The sequence below is a fragment of the Aspergillus japonicus genome, assembly GCF_003184785.1.
Source record: "Aspergillus japonicus CBS 114.51 unplaced genomic scaffold BO86scaffold_30, whole genome shotgun sequence".
Taxonomy (NCBI): domain Eukaryota; kingdom Fungi; phylum Ascomycota; class Eurotiomycetes; order Eurotiales; family Aspergillaceae; genus Aspergillus; species Aspergillus japonicus.
In genome coordinates this window covers 326,570-347,997 of record NW_020291667.1, presented here as the reverse complement: position 1 = coordinate 347,997, position 21,428 = coordinate 326,570, and the positions used below count along the sequence as shown (strand labels likewise).

At 53.4% G+C, this 21,428-nt stretch overlaps 6 protein-coding genes across 6 annotated transcripts; 5 read left to right on the top strand and 1 right to left on the bottom strand.

The window, feature by feature from the left end:
• Positions 1 to 592: 592 nt before the first annotated feature.
• On the top strand, positions 593 to 2,033 carry BO86DRAFT_314904 (uncharacterized protein; the record flags this gene model as incomplete). Its single annotated transcript, XM_025668069.1, has 3 exons — positions 593 to 754; positions 811 to 1,123; positions 1,186 to 2,033. 3 exons carry the CDS (start codon positions 593 to 595, stop codon positions 2,031 to 2,033), a joined length of 1,323 nt encoding a protein of 440 aa, XP_025526918.1.
• A 239-nt stretch (positions 2,034 to 2,272) lies between these two features.
• Positions 2,273 to 4,071, top strand: BO86DRAFT_119615 (cytochrome P450). Its single transcript, XM_025665999.1, has one exon. The coding sequence runs from the start codon at positions 2,512 to 2,514 to the stop codon at positions 4,063 to 4,065; it is 1,554 nt and encodes a 517-aa protein (XP_025526917.1). The 5' UTR covers positions 2,273 to 2,511; the 3' UTR covers positions 4,066 to 4,071.
• Positions 4,072 to 5,184: 1,113 nt separating this feature from the next.
• Positions 5,185 to 7,190, top strand: BO86DRAFT_456884 (sugar porter family MFS transporter; the record flags this gene model as incomplete). Its single annotated transcript, XM_025677188.1, has 5 exons — positions 5,185 to 5,446; positions 5,501 to 5,927; positions 5,986 to 6,352; positions 6,409 to 6,694; positions 6,754 to 7,190. 5 exons carry the CDS (start codon positions 5,185 to 5,187, stop codon positions 7,131 to 7,133), a joined length of 1,722 nt encoding a protein of 573 aa, XP_025526916.1. The 3' UTR covers positions 7,134 to 7,190.
• Positions 7,191 to 7,736: 546 nt separating this feature from the next.
• Positions 7,737 to 8,705, top strand: BO86DRAFT_380065 (uncharacterized protein; the record flags this gene model as incomplete). Its single annotated transcript, XM_025670701.1, has 1 exon — positions 7,737 to 8,705. The coding sequence occupies one exon, from the start codon at positions 7,737 to 7,739 to the stop codon at positions 8,703 to 8,705; it is 969 nt and encodes a 322-aa protein (XP_025526915.1).
• A 4,170-nt stretch (positions 8,706 to 12,875) lies between these two features.
• Positions 12,876 to 16,015, bottom strand: BO86DRAFT_340645 (ferric reductase family protein). Its single transcript, XM_025669059.1, has 7 exons — positions 15,337 to 16,015; positions 15,245 to 15,285; positions 14,874 to 15,194; positions 14,594 to 14,823; positions 14,490 to 14,542; positions 14,316 to 14,467; positions 12,876 to 14,260 (listed from the first exon to the last, which is right to left on the bottom strand). Exons 1-7 carry the CDS (start codon positions 15,772 to 15,774, stop codon positions 13,174 to 13,176), a joined length of 2,322 nt encoding a protein of 773 aa, XP_025526914.1. The 5' UTR covers positions 15,775 to 16,015; the 3' UTR covers positions 12,876 to 13,173.
• A 608-nt stretch (positions 16,016 to 16,623) lies between these two features.
• On the top strand, positions 16,624 to 21,385 carry BO86DRAFT_410559 (ABC bile acid transporter; the record flags this gene model as incomplete). The annotated part of the gene is made up of 3 exons (XM_025674511.1): positions 16,624 to 16,944; positions 17,000 to 19,438; positions 19,488 to 21,385. The coding sequence occupies 3 exons, from the start codon at positions 16,624 to 16,626 to the stop codon at positions 21,303 to 21,305; spliced, it is 4,578 nt and encodes a 1,525-aa protein (XP_025526913.1). The 3' UTR covers positions 21,306 to 21,385.
• Positions 21,386 to 21,428: the final 43 nt, after the last annotated feature.

Sequence of the window (21,428 nt, the reverse complement as noted above, 5' to 3'; positions counted from 1 at the left end):
CCCCCCCATTACTATTGCTAGATCGTGAACATATGATGCGACATAGCAGCAGCATTGGAGTCTACAAAAGCGACTTGGCTAATACTTATGATCTTAGGCGCCGTGGATACGCCATGTCAGACCTGCCAGAAGCCCAGAGCCCAGTGCGATCCTGCGCCCCCGAAAATCCGCTTCCGCTCCGTTCCTCGGCGCCGGCAGACGTTCGATTTCGCACCCGATCAGACATGGGTCCAGTCGAAGAAAAGACGTACGTATCTTCGGATGCAAGGAGAAAGCGTCTGTGATAGATACTCATAGCTTAGGCCGTTTGACGTATGTCGATATGACGCCCCATGTTGCGCGGGAGAGAGCCACTTCCGACTCCGAAGAGCGTCGAAACACAAGTGGTGTGAGTGCGGTCGGTGATAGATTGACGAAGAAGGCAAAAGTCTCTAGTAGTGGAACTCAAGAAGTTCCCCTTCGTCCACAGTCTTTGTCATGTCTAGAGGGCAATCGGTCTGACGGTCGATCTCCGTCTGCAGCAGCTTCGGAAACAACGATATCAGACAAGGTTGCAGTTCGATCGTCTTCATATTCGGTGGAGCACACAAACATGCGGAATCAATCCCCAACGGTCACACTGGGCGCATCAGAGAGGAGCAAATATCCGCCCGGGCCCCTACACGGGCTGCCAACTACACATTCCGACGTTGCATACCTGAACCTCGAGGAGGCCTGTTTGCTACGGCATTTTACCCAGAATCTGGCTCAGTGGGTACGCGCATCACCGGCTCTCAGCAATAAACACCGATAAGCGACTAACTGACTCAGTTTGATACCAGTGACCGCGATCGCCATTTCGCTCTTCATGTCCCCGAGCGAGCCATGTTCTGTCCGGTCCTTCGATACGCGGTGTATACGGCTTCTGCGGGGCATCTCAATCGGCTAGCATCATGTGGCAAGTCCTTAGAAGCTCTTGGTATCCCGAAAGAGGTTCGATCTCTGCTAAGTCCTGAGACGGCGATCCGGTACCACGATATTTGCATCTCGTATCTATTTGAGATATCACATGATCCGGAGGAAGAGTACAACGAAGACGTGCTCACGGCTGCTACAATCCTCAGGTTCTATGAGCAGATAGAAGGTGAAATTCGAAATGCGTTCCAGATATCCGGATGCAACATGCTGATAGTGCTGTAAATTTAGCTCCATCACTGGGTGACCCGGAAGCGTACCTGAATGCAATTCAGTTTAATGTGAATACACAACAAGACGAATCGTTCTACGCCTGGTTCAAGATCCATGGTCCAAGTCGAGATATCAACGTACATGCCTGTCCGTCTGTCTCGTTACGCCATTCCGCTGCTTTGAGTGCTCTCCGCCAAGAGATCTGGAGTGCCTTCCTCTACCAACGAGAGTTTAGGCTACCGGTCTCTCCAACCAATGATTACACTATGTGCGACCCAGCGAATGATTTTATCTGGACCAACAGGATACTTGTATGGGTGGCTGATCTTTTATTGTTTTGCTTTGGTGACAATCACCGCTGGAGCGCAGAGGAGCGTTTGCAGCGCTGGTCCAAGTTAAAGACCGTCGAGGAGCGCTGGAAGGAGGCAAAGCCCGCGCCCTATAAGCCTATACATTATCGCGATCGGGAGCCGACGGTCGGAAAACACTTTCCTGAGATTTGGCACATGAACGGCTGCCAAGTAGCAGGCGCGCAGCATATTGAACTCGGTCGTATTCTGCTGGCGGTGTCTGACCCCCGGCGGGCGTCGCGGCTTGGACTCGGTGCTCTGTCGAGGGACAAAGCCCTAGTCCAAGAGCTGCAGGATTGCACACGGCGTTTGTGTGGATTGGCGGTCTCGAACCCTCCTTGTCCGGCTGCCCTTGTCACCGCGATGGTAGGGATTTCCATATGCGGAGAATATTTCACCGATCCCGACGAACAGAGTGCATTGATTCGACTACTGGAAGGGCTGGAATGGGACCATGCATGGCCCACAGCGAGCACTATCAATGCATTACAAACTGCATGGGGTAGCTCCACTTGAGGGAACCGCCATTGTAAAGACCTAGACCCCACTATCCCCCATACCCCGGATATTCGAAACTCTCCCCGAACCCGTGTCTGAGCTGCATGCAGAGTTTGTGGGGCAAACATCAAATGAAAAGCAAAAGCATATCAGCAGGATGCCGTGTCGCCACATATCCCCAAGAGGCAAATCGCCTTTTACGGCAAGTCACTCATCGTGCCTTGAGTCCTTGTCACGGGGCATGCTCCTCACTCCATCAACGAAACAGACTCTTTGTCAAAAGAGCTTGCATGATACACACCTCAGACATGCTGATTTTGATTCTGAAAGAGTCTGAGATGGGGAACTTGAGACAGAATGGGAATCATTGCCCGTCCCAGCATGTGTGAAGTCATCCTGCCGGCTATTGAGATGTATGTTTATAAGAATGTGAACCCATGGAAGACACTTGAAAAGGCACTACAGGCTGGTTGCAAGGCAAAACCCAACCTTCACTATGTTGGCACTCGTTCTTTTCGCGGCCGCTACATTTTGTAGTGTTATTCTTCCGATTGTTCGTTACTTTCATGACCCCAAGGGGCTCCGCAAATACCCCGGGTTCTCGCCACTTTCGGGATTCACCGACCTGCGCCACATTTACCTGAGCGCCTGTGGCTACCGCTCTAAGGAGTTGTACGAGGCCCACCGACATGCCCCAATTTTACGCACCGGGCCGAACTCACTGTCCTTCGGCGATAACCAAGCCATCAAGGACATCTATGGCCATGGCACGCCGTGTCTCAAAGATCTCAACTACGTGGTTCTGGGCGGAAGTCATACCCACCTCTTTGACGTGGTGGACAAGAGCGATCATGCTCGCCAGCGCAAAACGCTCTCCGCGGCGTTCGCCATCAAGAACCTCGAACGCTGGGAATCGAAGGTCGGCCAGACGACCGCCCGGCTCCTCAAGGCCATGGACGCCCATTGCACGGCGCCCCTGCCACCTGGCCGAACCATTCCCAACCCGGTCGACGTCACTCTGGACTTCAACAAATGGGTCTACCTGTTCACTATCGAAGCCATCAACAGCATCGCCCTGTCGTCCACCATGAACCTTCTCGACAAGGGGACCGACGATGTGACGGCCCAGAGAAAAGACGGTACGGTGTATCGCGCGCGCTATCGCGAAGCCCAAGCCCAGACCGCCTACGCGCAGTCGGTGTTCGTATGGGACTACAAACATTACCCGTGGCTGGCGCGGCTGTCGAGGCTGCACCCCAAATGGCGGGCGGTATGGAAACAAGCCGCCCCGTGGGACGACGTGGTCTACCACCAAGCCCAGACCCGCCTGCAGCGGTACCTGGCCGGCGAGCGCCTCGATGACTTCTTCTCCGCCCTGATGGACGACAAGCAGGGCCAGCCCAACAGCCTGGAATGGGGCGCCATTCTCGCGCAGGTGGGCGCCATCATCAACGCGGGGTCCGACACCACGGCCATTGCCCTCACGCAAGTCCTCGACCTGCTCATCCGACACCCGGCCCAGCTCCACATGCTGCGCGAGGAACTCGACGCCGTGCTGGACCCAACCGAGACCGTCGCCCCCTACGACAAGGTCAAGAACCTCCCTTACCTGAAGGCATGCCTCGACGAAGCCCTGCGTCTCCTTCCGCCCACCTCCGCCGCCCTCCCGCGCCGCACCCCGCCCGAGGGCGCCCGCATCTTGGGCGAGTGGATCCCCGGCGACACCAGCGTCTCGCTACCCATCTACGCCGCACACCGCGACCCCGCCGTGTTCCCGGACCCGGAGGCCTACCGGCCGGAGCGGTGGCTGCACGAGGCCGACCGCCGCCGCATGGAACCCTTCTTCATCCCTTTCTCGACGGGCGCGCGCGGCTGTCTTGGTCGCAATATCTCATACCTCGAGCAGGCGGTCGTACTGGCGTCGGTAGTGCATCGGTATGGGTTTGCGTTGGCGTCGGCGGAGTGGGAGATCGAGCGGCATGAGGCGTTCAATCTCTTGCTGGGGGAGATGCCGGTAAAGATCTGGAGACGGGAGACGGGTGGCGACTGAATCACGGGATTTTAGTGGCTTCGATTGACCATTTGAGCATACCTGGCCATTTGACATAAAGAGATGTATTGGCGTAACTGCTGGTAGTACAAAGAATTATCGATGAGAGGGGCGATGATGATGAGAATGAAGTCGTCCAGACACGACAATCATGTTTTGTTCGTTCTTCAATTGCACTTGCGAGTACCATTCGAGTATAGCCAGCCGTTTTTGTAGCTACGGGCCAATAATGACGGCAAGCTCTCTTTCTTATACCTACCACCTTTGAATCAACCGACCTGGTCTCACAGCAAATGAAGTTACAGTCAGAAGCAGGGAATTATAGGCCACGAACCTGACAGACAATTGCGTATTTCATCAGCCATCAACGTTTCTGGCTCACGGGGGAGGCTGGAGGCTGGAGAAAGAGCGATGATGGAATGACTTCAGCTCCGGTCGAAGTAGCCTAGCAGGGAAATACATGAAGCTGCGAGGAGCCAGTCGTATGTATACTGTGTATACAACCAGTGTCAATCTTGGTCACGAAAGTGAATGATGACATCACCCGGCAGCAAGTGTCCGTCGGAAGCACCCCGAGACTATGCCTTTCCTGCTCTAGCCTGCACAGCCATTGGCTGAGTCTATTACGCTAGCGCTCCTGCCGAATATGGCAAATTCCCCTATTAGGTCACTGAGGGCTGCGCTGAGTGCTTGCCGGATAAGGTATTATCGCCACGGGCCAAGGGGGAATCCAATCACGACTCCCGAGTTACGAGGATGGGATGCATCCCCCCCACCACTGCACCGTGTTTCGTCTCCTTTCCCCAGGGTTCCCCAGATTTACACCGACTCCCATACGGGCAAAACTAGGCTCTCTATTGTCGGGTCGGACTTGGATAGCCTGGTTTATACTTTCCTTGGACTTCCATGGTCAATGAGCGAGCAACGTTCTGTCGTGCTGGTGGTGATGGTTACTTGCCCCAGAAAATGCATATATACCCACTTGATGTCCCCTCCGGTTGGATGCATGTTCCAGTCTGTTGCAGGACAAGCGCATCTCTACTTTATTACATCTACTAGGTAGACGAGGATCCTCTCCATCGTTTCATCCTTCCCGCATTCCGCTTCGCAGGTGCCACCATGTCGATCGAAGACGCTTCCTCGGAGAAGGTAAACAAGACTTCGGCTGTCCACGACGAATATGCCAGAACAACTACCAAGGATGATCCATCCCTGGACAAGGAGAAGGCTGTTCACGAGGAATGCGTGGGAGATAACGCCCTGGAGATACTGTCGGCAGAGGTCAAGTACGACAATGGCCAGCTGCGCGATCTCATGCGGTCGCCGTATGTGTTCGGCGCAGCCTGGTTGGCATCCATCGGTGGTTTCTCCTTTGGCTATGGTAGGTGTCGATCTGGAGATCATGCTGGTGATTGGTCGCTGATCGGGGCTCTAGACCAAGGTGTCATCTCCATTATCCTCGAGATGAATCAGTTTCGACAGCAGTTTCCCCAAGTCTCGCCCGATAACGCGCACTACGGGTTCAATACCGGCTTGATGACTGCCATGCTGGAGTTGGGCGCCTTCATCGGCTGTCTTTTCTTCCCTGCTGTCGCGGATCGGATCTCTCGTAAGTGGGGCCTGTCTGTCGCCACTTTCTTCTTCGTGGTTGGAGCCATCATCCAGACTGCGGCGTCGGACTATGCCACGTTGGTTGCAGGCCGCTTTATCGGGGGTGTTGGTGTCGGGACCCTTGCGATGGGTGCGCCCCTGTATATCTCGGAAATTGCTCCTACCCGTTGGCGTGGATCTCTGTTGGTTTTGGAAGCCATCAGTATCGTCATCGGTGCCATTGTGGCCTACTGGATATCCTATGGAACGAAGTCAGTCATTTGAATCAGCTAAGCGACGGTCACGGAGAGTGCACTAACGCTTGAGTAGATCGATGCCCGGTGACTGGGCCTTCCGCCTGCCGTTCATCATCCAAATGATTCCTGCATTGCTGGTTGGCACCGCCATCCATTTCTTCCCTTTCTCTCCCCGCTGGCTGGCGATGCGGGGACGCGACGACGACAGTCTTGCCGCATTGGCCAAGCTGCGGTGTCTACCCCAGACCGACGAGCGCGTCCTGCTCGAGTGGAAAGGAATCCTGACCGAAGTTCGACTGCAGCAAGGACTCCTTGCCAAGGAGTTCCCGGACCACGCGTCTCGTCCTGTCATGGTGGGATTCAAGCAGTGGATTTCCCTCTTTCAGCCCAAGTATATCCGGCGCACCATGGTCGGCCTTGCCATTCCTTTCTTTCAGCAGGTTAGTACATCTCCCGAATGAGAATCGTGATGGCCTGTGTCTCATTCCCCTTCTAGTTCAGCGGAATCAACTCGTTTGTTTACTACGCGCCCACTTTTTTCGCTGCTCTTGGCCAGGATAGCAACATGTCGTTGATTCTAGCAGGCATGATCAACATTTGCCAGTTGGTGGGAGGGCTTCCAATTCTGGCCTATCTGGATCGCGCAGGACGGCGCCCGCTTGCCATCTGGGGGGGTATCGCCATGGCTATTCCACACCTGATAATGGCAGGACTCATGAACAAGTATAGCGGCAACTGGGCCGCTCACGAAGGGGTGAGCTGGTTCTGCGTTGCACTCATTTGTGAGCATCAGCCTTTCACTCAGCCGAGTCACCTGAAACGAGACTAACACAGACCTCAGACATCTATGTTCTCGCCTACAGCACCTCGTATGGACCCCTGGCTTGGGTCCTCCCAGCCGAGATATTCCCCAGCAACAAGCGCGCCAAGGGTGTAGGAGCTGCCACGGCCATGATCTGGCTGGCCAATTTCATCATCGGAGTGATCGTCCCGCAGATGCTGATCTCCCTGGGTTGGGGCACGTATCTCTTCTTCGGATGTTTCTGTGTGGCCGCCTCCGTGTTTTCTTTCTTCTTCGTCCCCGAGACTTCGGGCAAGTCCTTGGAGCAGATTGCGGCCGTGTTTGGAGATTGCTTGAATGAGGAAGAGCTGCAGTTGCACCGCCGCATTGCCAGTGAGGTTTACCATGGCACATCTGCGGGGACAGCTAGTGTTGTATGAAATGTTGGCATATGCATGAGAGACGGCGTTCTGGTTTCGCTCTAGCGATGGGCGCAGCATAACAACGGATTGTGAATATCGTATCGGCAATTGAATCATTCTATGAATCAGTTCTTTGTCCCTAGCCCTAGTAGAAACTAGTTTCAGTAATCCGATGATTCGGGATGCTGAGGTTTGCGCTTTCTGAAAGGATAGACAAATGCACAAAGAGGGAAACTGCCTCTTTCACGTCGACCCGAAGAGCAAACGTCGTCAGAGACACTTGCTTCTCCGACCCTCCGAGCAACAACATCATCAGTCAATTAGCGGAGTGCCCAATATTCTTACCTTTCAATCCTCATTATATCCGACTATCTCTGGCGGGAAGTTCCATTCATTATCAGGAAGCTTAGACTCGTTTGTTATAGCAACAAAGGTACCCGTCCTGAAGCCCTTCAGGAGCACCGTTACCCTTGTACTCTCTCGATTCCTCCCGCTAACTCCTGTCACCTTGAAGGATCGATATTCTACTATAAATAGCTCATTATGCATCCATGCTAGTAATGTGCTAGCAGACGATCACTGTCACTCATTGATCAGTACACCACTTCTACTGGACACACCATGGTTACCCAACCCTTTTGGGGCCCCGGCGAAGCACGGGATGTCGTTGTTATTCCCGGCAATCCGAGGCCAATAATGGGAACCGAGGATCCGGTCCCCGAAGCTGAGATGGATGCAGTGAATGGCCGGCTCAACGAGCGCGGCGATACTCTGCATGAATCCTCGGATGCGGCACCCGTGGCCGTGAAGATCTACATACCGGTCATAATTGTGGTATGCTTTGGACTCCATCCCTCACCGCACGTCGCTGCCGTGATGAAGCTATTGGAGGCCCGCGCCGTCGTCTTCCGTGCGGAGAGCATCGACAACCTAGTGGCGCTAGTCGTGGAGGCCAGAGACAACATCCACGGCGTGATCCTGGCCGACCCACAGCTCATGACCACGTATGGTAACGCTTGGAAGACCATCAAGGAGCTCGCCATCACCCGCAAGTACGGGTGGCCGTTCATCCTTGCCGGCAGCGGGATCTGGGGCGCCGCGCGCTACCCCCTCAACTGCACCAGCTATATACGCTACGCGTTCGGGGTGCGCTGGCGGGTAAACCACCAGATTTCTACCAACCGAGCAGAGCGCAAGAAAGTTCTGATTCGAGGACGTCCGGGGGAGACCTTCCAGCACGCTGCGGTGTGGCTGAGCAATATCCCCAAGGCTGACCAGATTGCCATCGAGGCCATGAACCCGGATGGACCCCTTGTGAACTCGTACTTGCTCACGCCGAGGTATACTGCAACCTCGGTCATGCTGCACTCGGAGAAGAAGGGGGATACTGAAATGCCCGTGCCCCTGATTGGCTGGATCGGCATCGTCAACGACCCCGAGGAGGAGGCCAAATGGATTCTGCGGCTGTGCCAGCTGGAGTTCGGATTCACGATCAGTCCTCCCCGGCGGTGGCCCGAGTATACCGTTTTCTTCGAGCCAAGTGCTGATATCGTGCCGGTAGAGTCCCCCAATGCGCAGACAGACGCCTAGCAAGGTTATTCACTGATCACTGTCACCTGGGATATTCACCTGGGAGGCCAGTGAAGAGAAAGACAGCTTGATAGAAATCTCATACCATTAACCATTTAGCAATATTCCGTTTCTTCATCCTTATTCTCCCTCTCCTTCCCAGCCTTCTTTTCTTCCTCCTCGTAGCTATACAGCTTCATATTTCTTCATACTTCGTTTGATAGACAAGAAGGCTGATGACAAATTCTCAGAGTCAAGGACATCCCAATTGGGAGTCGGCTTGTGATGATCGTTGTCCTTTCGCTCCACCTATTCGACTCGCAGGCGAGGAGATTCTTGCGATACCATCTCATTTTCATGTCCTGATGTGCTATGGAGGTCGGCGAGAGTTGCATCAGCCGGCTCCATCGCCACAAAAGCTCGCAAAGACCATCCGATAGTCCATGGACCGCTGAGAGACCGCGGTATAGTTCTCGACACAAGTGACCGGATTTTGGAGTGTTGCCATGAGCGTCATGAGCCAGAGGACGTTCCCTAGGACAGCTGGTCTTTTCGCGACAACACCTGCCACTGGATCCTGAGTGCAGGGGCTGAGACCTCAGTACCCTTGGCTCTCGGAAAAGAGCAGACCCTTGTTCCAAGGCCGAAGGCAATGCGGCGTGGGTGCAGTGTTCTCAGTTCCAATTCCTAGATTCGCTTGCTGTTTTTGAATGAAGGAGGAGCATATGCTTACCTAAGGCTGATGACGAAAGAGGTATGCCTGAGGTGCCTCAGGACTGTGATGCCTGCCTGGGCTTTCTTAGCCACCCAGAAACGCAGAGTTTACGAACATCGTATGCCTCGACAAGAAAGGACTGCATAATATCTGAGTCGGAAATGTCGCCAATCCTCTGTATCAACTCATGAATTGCGCACTCAAAGCTGCTCACATCGTCCCAGTTGTTCTGGAAACCTGCCTGGAAGAGTCTTCACCGCGGCTCGTGAGTCTCAGCGACTGGCATGCAATCTACCATTACTTCCCAACGGTATTACTCTTGACTGAGACTTGGGCTGGATCAACCAACGATGAGAAGCGCGTTATGGTTGTTAGCAGGTCCATTATGTGTGTGGAGGTCTAGGTTTGTGCTGGAGAGAACCGACTCTCCGAACAGATAAGAAATGCATGTTTTCCAAGAATGCTAGCTGCAGGTTTGCGGTATCTCCTAGAGATCATGAATAACACTTGGAACGGCCAAAGAGGAAACCTAATCACAGATCATCCAATGAATGACGACTCTGATCCAACCTTATACTCGGGGGTATACCTTGACGCCCGGGGGATGCAGCAGAGAGTGATCCACAGTACTGAAATCTCCACACCGAGAAAAAAGGATGCAGCGATTGAGCATTCAATTGATTCCTATTGATGAATCTTGTCCGTAGAAGTAGATACATGTGTCTGTCTTTTTCAGAACTGGCTTAACTAGCAATAAAGTGTCATCACTCACCCGGCCACCATCGGCCGGGGTCAGTATCCCCATGGGTAGAGGCAATCGACTACTCCCGAACCACCCAGATTATGGAAAAATCATTCGTAACTTTGTATGAGAGAGCAGCTGCCGCGCTGATGGTAATATAGTTCAGGCCAAGTGACCTTAGGCTTTAGGTGTCTCTCTGAGAGCAGGGCTGCCAGATTTCCTCCATGCATTATCGAAATAGCTCATCGTCCTGCTGAGCAATATTGACGTAGGAGATGTCAATCCTAAGTATCCTGTGATCTGACAATGATATAGATCTCTTTAGGGTTAAGCCACGACAATGAACCACGATGTCGTCTACATACACTCGATCGATCAATCTACAGCTCCCTCGGCTGGCTCTTGATCACGGACAGTAAGAAGTAGACCATGAACCGCTCCTCTCCGTTCAGCTGAGGCTTTCAGACAAGTGGAGACACATCTCCTCGAAACGGAATCGCATATCCTCATTAGACAACTGCCAATCCTTGAAATAAAGCCCCGTATCATTCTGATGCGATGTCTACGCTGTGAGTGCTGTCCATCATAATTGCTTTCCTCCTCGATTGGGATAAATTCTGTACGAGGACATTAGGGCAGGGCTTGGCGTGCGTGATCCCGAAACTTCGACATAGTGCATCAATTGTCATCACATGCAGAATACTTTGTGGGATCCTGTTGCTGTCACTGTTGCTGTTCTTGCTTTTGCTGCTCTCGACTTGTTGGCGTAATACTATCTCACGAAGAATAATGGTATTTCCCCATCGGGCATCGATGGGTTGCAGCATCTAAGTATCAACGCTTTCGCCTTTCTGCGCAGTATTCATCCTGGGTGCAGATGAATAGACCCCTGCTTGGGGACAAATTCTTGCCCCTTAACAGGAAATGTCTATAAGAAGCGGCTAGGAACTCGATGGTGTCATCTGTATCTCGCTGTCGATGGTGCCGTTTCGTAGGCAATCTTGTACCGCGTCATAAATGCGTTTATAACAGAGTTGATCCTTTAGTATCAGGTCCTAGAGCATTGATGTTGGATGGTACTCCAACAATCCGCACTATGCACAACGATTTGTGGTGGCCGGCGGGTCAAGATTGGAGTGTCATATCCACCGTATTGTTTAGCTTTTTGTGAGGTCCATTCACAGTCGCATATCACGCGGTGGCCATGCACTGACCAATCCTCGCTAGATGAAGCAGCCCCGTCTAAAATCCGGTTGGTTTTTGTTTGGTCCGGGTTTTGTATTAAAGCATCATGTGCATACTTCGAGCACGGGTGTGGTAGACAGGTACACCTCTCCAGAGAATCGGCTTGACAGCAGAAGGCAAGGCAAAATTCCACGCGACGAGACGAATCCCGCTAAACAAGGAATCACCAAAAAGTCCCGCAGTTAAAGAAGATGTGCGGTCCATCCCTCCGTATGATAACAATAGGGACAATAGTTGTTCCTGAATAGTCCACTCTGCTGGCTGTGATTGTTTATCAGCACTGACATTTTGAGACCAAGATGTTGTAAACTTGCTCGTCTCGGCCTTTAGGCTTCACAGTTGTAATTGAAACCTGGACCTCTTCGGGTTTGTTTCAGTTGTGCTAGGACATCACAATAGCACGATAGGTAAAAGCGACCACAGACTTCCAACGGAGTCACCGCTAGATCCGCTGCAGCCCGCGACGATACGGCGTTTAAGTCTCTTGCTGCTTGAGACTATCGACCGCAGCAATGGGAAGCTTAGAGGACGCTTCAAACCATATAAATGTAGTCGAGAGGTGACAGAAACAAAAGCAAAGCCCAGTGGGAAACCCCATTGGTAGATAGCATCGTTCGCACGACGCAAAAAAGGCTTGCTGAACGACAGTGTAGTTGTCTGCTGTCGTTCATACGATGTAAACCAATAGGTATGAGCCAGACAGACTTTGGATAACCGGCAGGTCACAAGCCCACTTCTAGCCAGACTCAATGCTGCAACTACAGCGACCGAGCACTGCGTAGAGTCGAACAGATGCTCTTCTTAAGTGACAAGAATCGCAACGAGGAGAGTGGCTGAGATAGCTACCTCAGTCGCTTAAAATCTTCCTCAATTCAGTTTAAATGATTGACTGGAGTAAAGATAATTTCCCCACCGATGCCTGAACGAAGGAGAGATTTAGCAGTAGTAGTAGTTCTAGTAGTATGGATTATGGCTTTGGAACTGTTGCGACGGCTTTGTTGTTTGCGGTCCGTTAGGGCAGGCGTGCTTGGACAGAAAGGTTAGACAGTAATGATGTATTAATACCATGTCCTGCTATATGAGAAAAAAGTATCTGATACCCTGCTAAAGGTCATATACACGGGTATCTTTCATCAATAGCAGTTCAGCTCTGGGTTTTGATATCATGTAAAGAGGAGGTATTTGGATTGAGGCTTGAGGTTAGATTGTCAGACCGATGGGATAGATGTAGATGGGGAAAGAAGAGTGTGCGATGCTTATAATGAAAGGACCAGGGAAAAGGCGAAGACAACCTGTAGAGTGAATCATATACTGCTGGTATAATTCAATTATCTCCTATAGCACAAGTTACTGGTGTGGAATCCACATTTCTTTCTGTCTCCATGAGATTCACTAGATTCCGAGTATTAAAAAGTCTCGAGTTACCTTGTTAATAGTCCTGCAATGTGGAGACTTGGCTATTTGTTCATACTTCACTCAAGTACTATATGCTGGACAATCTGGGCAAATGATCTACATGCATACTTCACTAATGTCAGTCCTCCCGAGACATGACGGAATAGATAACTCCTTCGCTCCTCCCCTCATAGCACCAATTACCTCTCCATACACAACCGCTGGGGTATAGAAGCATTCATGGCTATTGTGTTCCAAGTATCCGCAACATGATTCACCTTCTTATATAAGTAAACAACCAAATCTAATAGACCAGAATCCAATATCCAAGCAGTCTTTACGTACTAAGCGCGCGAAATCATATACAAACAATAGTCATGAATCGTGACATATTACCAACTAAACGACTCCTCCACATAGCGGATCCCTCGATACCCCCGCTGTAGAGCCAAGCAGACCGCAGCCCGAGTCTGATCTGCCAAGGCTGCCGGACCGCACACCAACACGGCCACGGACGACTCACTGAGCTGCGCTGCATGTGCATGCGCTAAGACAAGGCTCTCCACGTTCGGTCGTCCCTGTGCTATGTCCAACTCATCCATGGACTCGAACCGATCCGGGGCGTGTGGGGTTTGCTTGGCAGTGGCATAGAACGAAGCCCGGAAGTCATCGCGTATCAGTGCCGGTGCTAACTCGCGGGCTGCAAGCTGTCGGATAAATGCGGTCTGTCGCGCGACCCAGACGAGTTGCATATCTCGGATCTGGGTAGATGCCTGATCGGGGTCTTCTGATGTGCGTAAGAGGTGTCCATGGATGTAGGGGATTATCGCGGCGATGCCGGTTCCGCCGGCTATTAGGAGTACGGATTCATAATTCCAGAGCGGGAACTGGTCGCCGTACGGGCCTTCCAGGAGGATGGTACTGTCTATGCTCTGAGTTGGGGACCGGATGCATTGATCGCGGAGTTTGCGGGTCCATCCGTCGTAGGGTCGGATCCAGAAGACAAGTCTCAAGCCGCGAGGGGCGTCGCGTTTGAGTTGGATTGCCTCTGCCGATGTCGATTCGGAGGAAGAGTCGGAGAGAAGGGGGACCTGGGTCACGTCGATGGTATGGTCGCCCTTGGTCAGTGGTGGAGTGGGGGATGCATCTTTGTAGTCGGCTTCGTAGAACCAGTGACCCAGGGTGAAGGGGTGGCTTTCCCAGCCTGTCAGTCGAAAAGGTTGGTAGAGATAGTAATATTGCCCTGGAGTAGGGCACACAAGCTTCGAGCCGGGGGTAACCTTGAGCCGGATTACGTCCGCCACCGCATCGTAGCTGGCAATGCTTCTGCTGTACTGTATACTGTTTCCGGCATTGACCCGTACATGAATGTTGCAGTAAATGAGGCGGATCACACGGAGTGCTCGGTCCGCAGCCCAAATAGCCACCGCGGGCCACAGGTAGGCCCAGTATTCATGGTCGGAGAAGATTATTGTGTGGCTGATATGAGAACGTGGTCAGTACAGAGCATACATATTCATAGTAGGGAACGTACTAAAAACATCCAACGAGGAGCCCAACGGAGAATATAATATGTATGATGAGGAACAGTTCATAGGATCGGTGACGAAACCACTGGATGGCCAATGGTAGGAGCAGAACCATAAGAATTGTGGCCCGCAAGAAGGTCAGTCGATGTGGGATGATCTTATGAAGTATCAAGACTCACCCCTGTTCCCCATAACAGATATGGTTTCGTCAGCTTTTTTAGCAGTCTGCCTCCTGTGATCATTGTCAGCCATTTCCTAACAGCCTCCCGCAATTCCTACTCACTCTCATACATGATGAAGAGGTAAAGAAAAGTATGAGCAACAGCTTGAGTGGTTGCTATCCAGGCCACGTGGCGGTGGAACAGATTGAAAGTGGCAAAGCTCCATCCCGTAGCCCAGATGAAGATGTTATTGCGGCCAGCAAAGAGCCAGAGTAATGGAATATTGGCAAAAGACAATATGCCCGTTCTGTCTGCTGCGTATCGGAGGAGCTGCGATTGTTTATCGGGCCAGCTGTGGTGAGCAGTTAGCTAAAGCCCCGCTTTCTCTGTCGAAGGACTTACTAGATATTATCCGGGATGAGTCGATAGCTCACAGTACACACAGCGATGCTCAAGGCCCAGAAGAGAAGCACAACGATAGCGTCTAGGCGTGTTGGAAAGGTCCACCAGAGTAGTTTGCGGCTGTGGGATCGTAGAGGGTGAGGCACCACCAGATACACCTGTATCCAGTGGCGGAGGTTTTGTAGGGGCAAACACAGCCGGCGTAGTCCTGAGCTGGACCTATAGGTGGTTTGCACCACTTGAGATTGAAGAATGTGATGTACCAGTCGCTGGAGAATGCCTGAGCTGAGTATGCATAACCAGAACCCGTACCCGGCCAATCTGGTGATGTTAGCCGAAGCTTTGCAACCGAGGGGAATATCCAATCTTACCCATAAGCGTAATGAGTCCAAACTACAAACTCCCAGGTATCCTGCCGTCATATCGGTTAGAATGCAGGTGACACGATGAGGGGACAACGCACAATAGTGTTAAAGACAATATCATAGTGACTCGGCGCCAGCAACACAGGCGTGTTGACAGGATGCTTTCTCGGGATTTCCAAGTACTTGACAACTGGCATACGACGGAGGGCGTCCCTGGTGAGGTTCGCGGCCAGCTGCTCTCGCGGTATCAGATCCACATCCCCGTACTCTCGGCATGACCTCTCCAGTTGTGCGATGCCTGCTTCTCTCTCCGCTGGGCGGCAATAGATGTCCGAAGAGGCGTAGATGGAGGTGACCTCTAGCGGGTTGTGACACCGGGTCTCCCAAAAACCCACGTCGGGGTCCGCGGCGAAGGTAATGTATCCATAGGCGGTGTATATCGCAGTCACGCAGCGTTCGTTCTTGGGGAGGGAGCTGGAGGCAACGAGAGAGGTATTATAGACAATGAAGAGGATCAGCCCACCGAGTGCTAACATGACTCTGGAAGGAGGGGTAAAGAGGAAGAAAGAGGAAGAGAGGGGTCTTAAGGGTGGTGGTGGGTCATGCCAGGTGAGGTGACTTTCGCACGAGATCCTCTCTGCGCCCGGCCATTCGACCTTCCGAGACCCGCCGTGACTGAAAACCGGCTCGCCAGGAAGTGGCAGGGAAAATGCGGTGAGTTGGTGTGATTTGATTGAGGGAGCAAAGCCAGCCTGCGCAAATTTTTCATGAACCAGAGATCATGTTGAAGAGAAAGGTCAGCACCCAAGTGGATTCAGGCTGCAAGATTAAGACCAGGAGTAGGAGGAGGTATTTGTGTGAGTGCGGATGGAAGAATGGCGGGTGAAAGCCGACTTCGGATTTATCTAATCTGATCGGGCCATCGGGCCATCTGATAGCCTGCCAACTTTTGATTGGGCACGAGCCCCTCAGCGGCTGCGGGCTTCCGTTCGCACTGTCCTCCTTACTGCCTGAGGCCATCATCCACCATCTGCCGGGCGGTGAACACTGCATGACGGTCCTCCTCCGACATTACCCGAAGAGGCATTTCTTCTTCTATCTAATGCAGTCAGTCTGATTACCGTCATGAATACAATACAACCGATCAACACCAGTCGTTACTCTCTACTTGGCGTAAGTGGTAATTTTCCATGAATCCTTCACTGCGGGGAAGTCAATCGACGACAATTCCTTCCCTTTCCCCCCCCCTCTCATGATGAATCTCTCCCAAGTGCGCGATAACTCCTTGTTGATCCCCCTTGCTCGGGGTCGCGTCTGGAATGAAAACACCGGGACAAGTGCATCATCGAGAACAGTCACAATGGCTAAATGGCTAAACCTGCATCATGTCTCTTCCCGACGCCCTTAGCCTGGTATTCAATCTGCTCATTGCCGCCTTGGTCACCATCGTATGCTTCCCCGCTCTGAGGGATACTCTTCACTATGCCGCTAAAGGATGTTCGCCAAATGCGCTCTTGGACGGCTATCAGAGAGTGGGAGCCTCTCGCAATGCACCCATAGGCCTGTTAGGAGGCTTTCACAGCAACCCTCGATCGTACCTACTGCTGACCACAAATGCGTGCGTCTGTGCTGCATCTCTTGTGCGAGCCATATTCGCCAGGAACGGTTTCGATAGAGTGACATCGTCTATACGACTAGTATCCTGGGTAAAAGTTACAATTATCCTTCGCGTTGTTTCAATGCTAAGTTCGTGTATCCTAGCTCTTGCTCTCTGTACAATGGAACTATGTCCGAAGCGAAGAGCCTCTCCCAACCCGATACTCTGCGGCTTGGAAGGGAGGACTGGCAGCTTGCTTGATAACTGGGCATCTGATCCTGGAGAACACACTTCGGAAAGACATGGCAGAACAACCACCTGCTGCATCGGCTCTCACGTGGCTGGTCTGCATCTTGGGGATGATTGTGGCTCTCACATCTCTGTCTTATCCGCGCAAGGCTCGAGCGTTCCGCAATGGAAGACCAGTTGACGAGGAAGAAACGTCCTCTGTTCTGGGGCGAGTTTCATTCCACTGGGCGACCTCGCTCGTCTCGCTCTCTGCCTCGAATACGTCCATCAGCCTGGATGACCTTCCGGAGTTGAGCGACAAAATGCGAGCAAGCAATTTGCAGAATGACTTTATGAAAATGCAAGGTGAATTCAACGCGTCTGGACCGACTCCATCAACGTTATCGAGAGGACTTCTATCGCTATATTGGAGGGAGTTGGTCCATCAGATCCTGCTATCCGTTCCACTGGCGGTTCTAGCCTTTACTCCACAGCTAGCACTACGCGAAATGCTACGACTCCTGGATGCAGATGCAGCGGAACACGATGGACTCAATACCTGGGCCCTGATACTGGGCCTCAGCATTGGAGTATCTTCGTGGCTTGAGAACTGGCTTCTGTGGACCGCCATGAATTGGATCTCAGTGCCGTTGACGACGCAGCTATCTGCCGCAGCCTTCAGCAAGTCAATGCGCCTGAGTTTGCAAATTTCCGCTGGCGAGGGCCATGATAAGGCTTCCCCGGACAGTACCCAGAATGTGATCAACCTGGTGGCCATCGATGCGTCACGCATTGCGATTGTGGCGGGCTTTCTCTATTCGAACCTTCTCCAGGCACTAAAGCTCGCCGTAGCGTGTACCTTCTTGGCTCACCTTCTAGGTTGGCAAAGCTTGCTTGCGGGTCTGACCTGCCTTGCCCTCTTCTATCCACTTCATTCCCTCTGCTTGTCGAAATACTCGGCTGTCGAGAAAGACCTCATGCTTAGTCGCGACAAGAAGGTGTCGACTCTGACCGAGGTTTTGCAGGGTATTCGCCAAGTGAAGTTCGCGGGACTCGAGGTCAAATGGGAACGCAGGATGAACTTTTTTCGCGACCGTGAGGTCGAAGCTCAGAAGAGAGCATTCGTCTGGCATGTTATCAACCTCTCGATCCACCTGCTCGGGCCAGTCATGGTCTCAGCCGTCTCCTTGAGCGTCTATAGCTGGCAGCAAGGCCCACTTACGCCATCCGTCGCTTTCCCAGCTTTGTCAACGCTCGGGTATATCCAATTCATCCTGGGCCTCATACCCGAATTACTTTCCGGTCTCGTGGGTGCGAAGGTGAGCATCGGACGAATGGCGAAGTTCTTGAAATCGGCTGAAGCGACGGGAAACACCACGCCTTTCCGCTCGATACAATTGGAGGATGCCACTGTGTCTTACAGTAAATCAGCTACAACAGAGTCCGGCATACTCCGAAGCGTGACGCTCAGCTTCCCTCTGAAGGGCTTGAGCGTGGTGTCCGGCCGCACCGGATCCGGCAAAACCCTGCTACTCAGCTCCATGCTAGGCGAGTGCGAGGTCCTGTCTGGTTCAATACGACGTCCTGTTCCCCCGACTTATGAAGCAATATACCACACAGAACCCAATCCGGAGGACTGGTGTCTCAACTCAGCAGTGGCTTACGTAGCGCAGACTCCGTGGATAGAAGCCGGTACCATTCGAGATAATATCCTCTTCGGCCTACCCTATCTCCAGGCGAGGTATCATCATGTGATGTTTGCATGCGCTCTCATGCAGGATCTGGACCTGTTGGAAGATCGGGATCTTACCGAGATCGGGCCAAGTGGAGTCAACCTCAGCGGTGGGCAGAAGGTGCGCATTGGTCTAGCACGCGCTCTGTATTCGCGGGCCGGTATTCTGCTGCTGGATGATATCTTCAGTGCCGTGGATGTGCACACCGCAAGCCATCTCTTCAAGCATGCCATCACCGGGGAGCTTGGTGAGGGACGAACAAGAATCTTGGTCACACACAATGTGGACCTCTGCTCTTCCAAGGCGGACTATCTGGTCGAGCTTGAGAATGGGACCGTCAGACATGCACACTCAGTGGTTCAATCCTACCCTGACAAAGAAAACGGCTCCTTGCAACAGGGGCTACCCATAAGCGAAGAACAAGACGAAAAGTTCGACGACAAGACTGATAGCCAAGATGGTGGTGCAGATGACATCGGCAGTCCTACCGTGCCTAAAAGATTTGTTGATGACGAGTCTCGAGCCGAGGGCGCTCTCCAGTGGTGGTTGTTTCGGCGGTACATCCAGACGAGCGGTGGATGGGCATCGTGGGCTGTTCTCGCCGGATGTTACGTGACGTACAACATATTACAGCTGTCTCAGGTATGTGTCGGGTCCTCATACCACGCACTAAACTAACCCTCGTCATCAGTACTGGTGGATCCAGATCTGGAGCAGGGATGGCATCGCCCAAGGCACTGGCACAAGTGGCAGCGATACGGCATACTACCTCGGCATCTACACCGCGATCGCCATCCTGTCATGTCTCGCCGGCTCACTGCGCGCCTACATTGCTCTCCGAACCTCACTGACCGCGGCATCTCGCCTCTTCCGCCAACTACTCTCCGTGGTCCTTCGCGCCCCCTTGCTCTGGCTCGACAAGGTGCCCTCAGGCAGACTCCTCAACCGCTTCACCACCGACTTCTACCTCGTAGACTCACGCCTGGGCTTCGACCTGACCGCCGTCCTGAACGCAGGCATGGACTGCATCGGCGTGATCACCGGCGGAGTGGTCGTGCGCCCGATCCTCCTCATCTTCGCCGTGCTCCTCGCCGCAGCAGCAACGTGGTACACGAAGCGGTACCTCTCGGCCGCGCGGGAGATCAAACGCCTGGAGAGCATCTCGCGCAGCCCGGTCTACGAGCAGATCGCCACCTGCCTGCAAGGGATCAGCACCATCCGGGCCTTCAACCAGCGAAAGCGGTACATCGCACAGCTGCACGACAAGCTCAACCGCCAAGCCCAGGCCTCGTGGCACCTCTACCTCTTCAACCGCTGGTTCACGTTCCGCATCAACCTGCTGGGCGCCGTGTTCTCGACCGTGACCGCCCTCGCCGTCGTCAACCGCGCGGACATCACCGGCGCGATGGCCGGCTTCGCCCTCGTCTTCACCAACCACCTCTCCTTCGCCCTCGTCTCGCTGAGCCGCGCCTACTCGACCCTGGAAATGGACCTCAACGCCGTCGAGCGCATCCTCGAGTACTCCGACATCCCCACCGAGGAGCCACCCCCCACCAGTCCAACCACCATCCCGCCTCCCGAATGGCCCCAAACCGGAACCATAACCATAACGAACCTCACAGCCTCCTACACCCCAACGACCGCACCCGTCCTCCACAACATCAACTTGCACATCGCCGCCGGCCAAAGAATCGGAATCGTCGGCTGCACCGGCGCCGGCAAATCCAGCCTCGCGCTGGCCCTCTTCCGCTTCCTGGACCCGTCCCCCAACTCCAGCTGCGGAAGCGCGAGCAGCGCGAGCAGCGCCAGCGGAAGCAAAGGCAACATCAAAATCTCCAACCTCAACATCGCCACCATCCCACTCTCCACCCTCCGCTCGCGAATGGCCATGATCCCGCAGAACCCGGTGCTGTTCACAGGCACGATCCGCTCGAATCTGGATCCGTTCGACGAGCACGACGACGACGCGGTGCTGCGGGCGTTGCGGCAGGTCCATTGGTCTTCCTCCTCGTCGTTGTCATCATCAACCTCAACCGGTCTGCATCCGCAAGGCAGCAGCCCACAGGCCAGCAAGGTACTGGGGGAGAAGGTCTCCCCGGGCGGAACAAACTTCTCGCACGGCCAGCGGCAGCTCCTGTGCCTGGCGCGGGCGATGCTCGCTTGTCCGGCGGTGGTGGTGATGGATGAGGCGACGTCGGCGGTGGATCGCGCGACGGATGAGGTCATTCAGCGGTCGATTCGGGATGGGTTCCTGGGTAGTAGGAGGGCTGGCGGCCGCGGTGGCAGTGGCGGCAGTGGCAGCAGCCGGACAACGTTGTTGGTGATTGCGCATCGGATACGCACGATCGCCGACTTTGATCGGGTGGTTGTTATGGATGCCGGGCGGGTGGTGGAGTTTGGGACGCCGAGGGAGTTGTTGGCCAGGGAGGGGGGCGTGTTTCGCGGGTTGGTGGAGGGGGATGTTGATGCTGGGGAGTTGAGGGCGGTTATTACTGGAGTTGGGAATTAGGGAATGTATCTGCTGTGATCGCTGTTGGTGATAATGGGTGGAGGCTCAGATGTCAGTGCTCGCTACTTCATTAGGTGCAAACGTTAGATAGAAATGATTCATTGGGGTTATATCTCTCAAGAA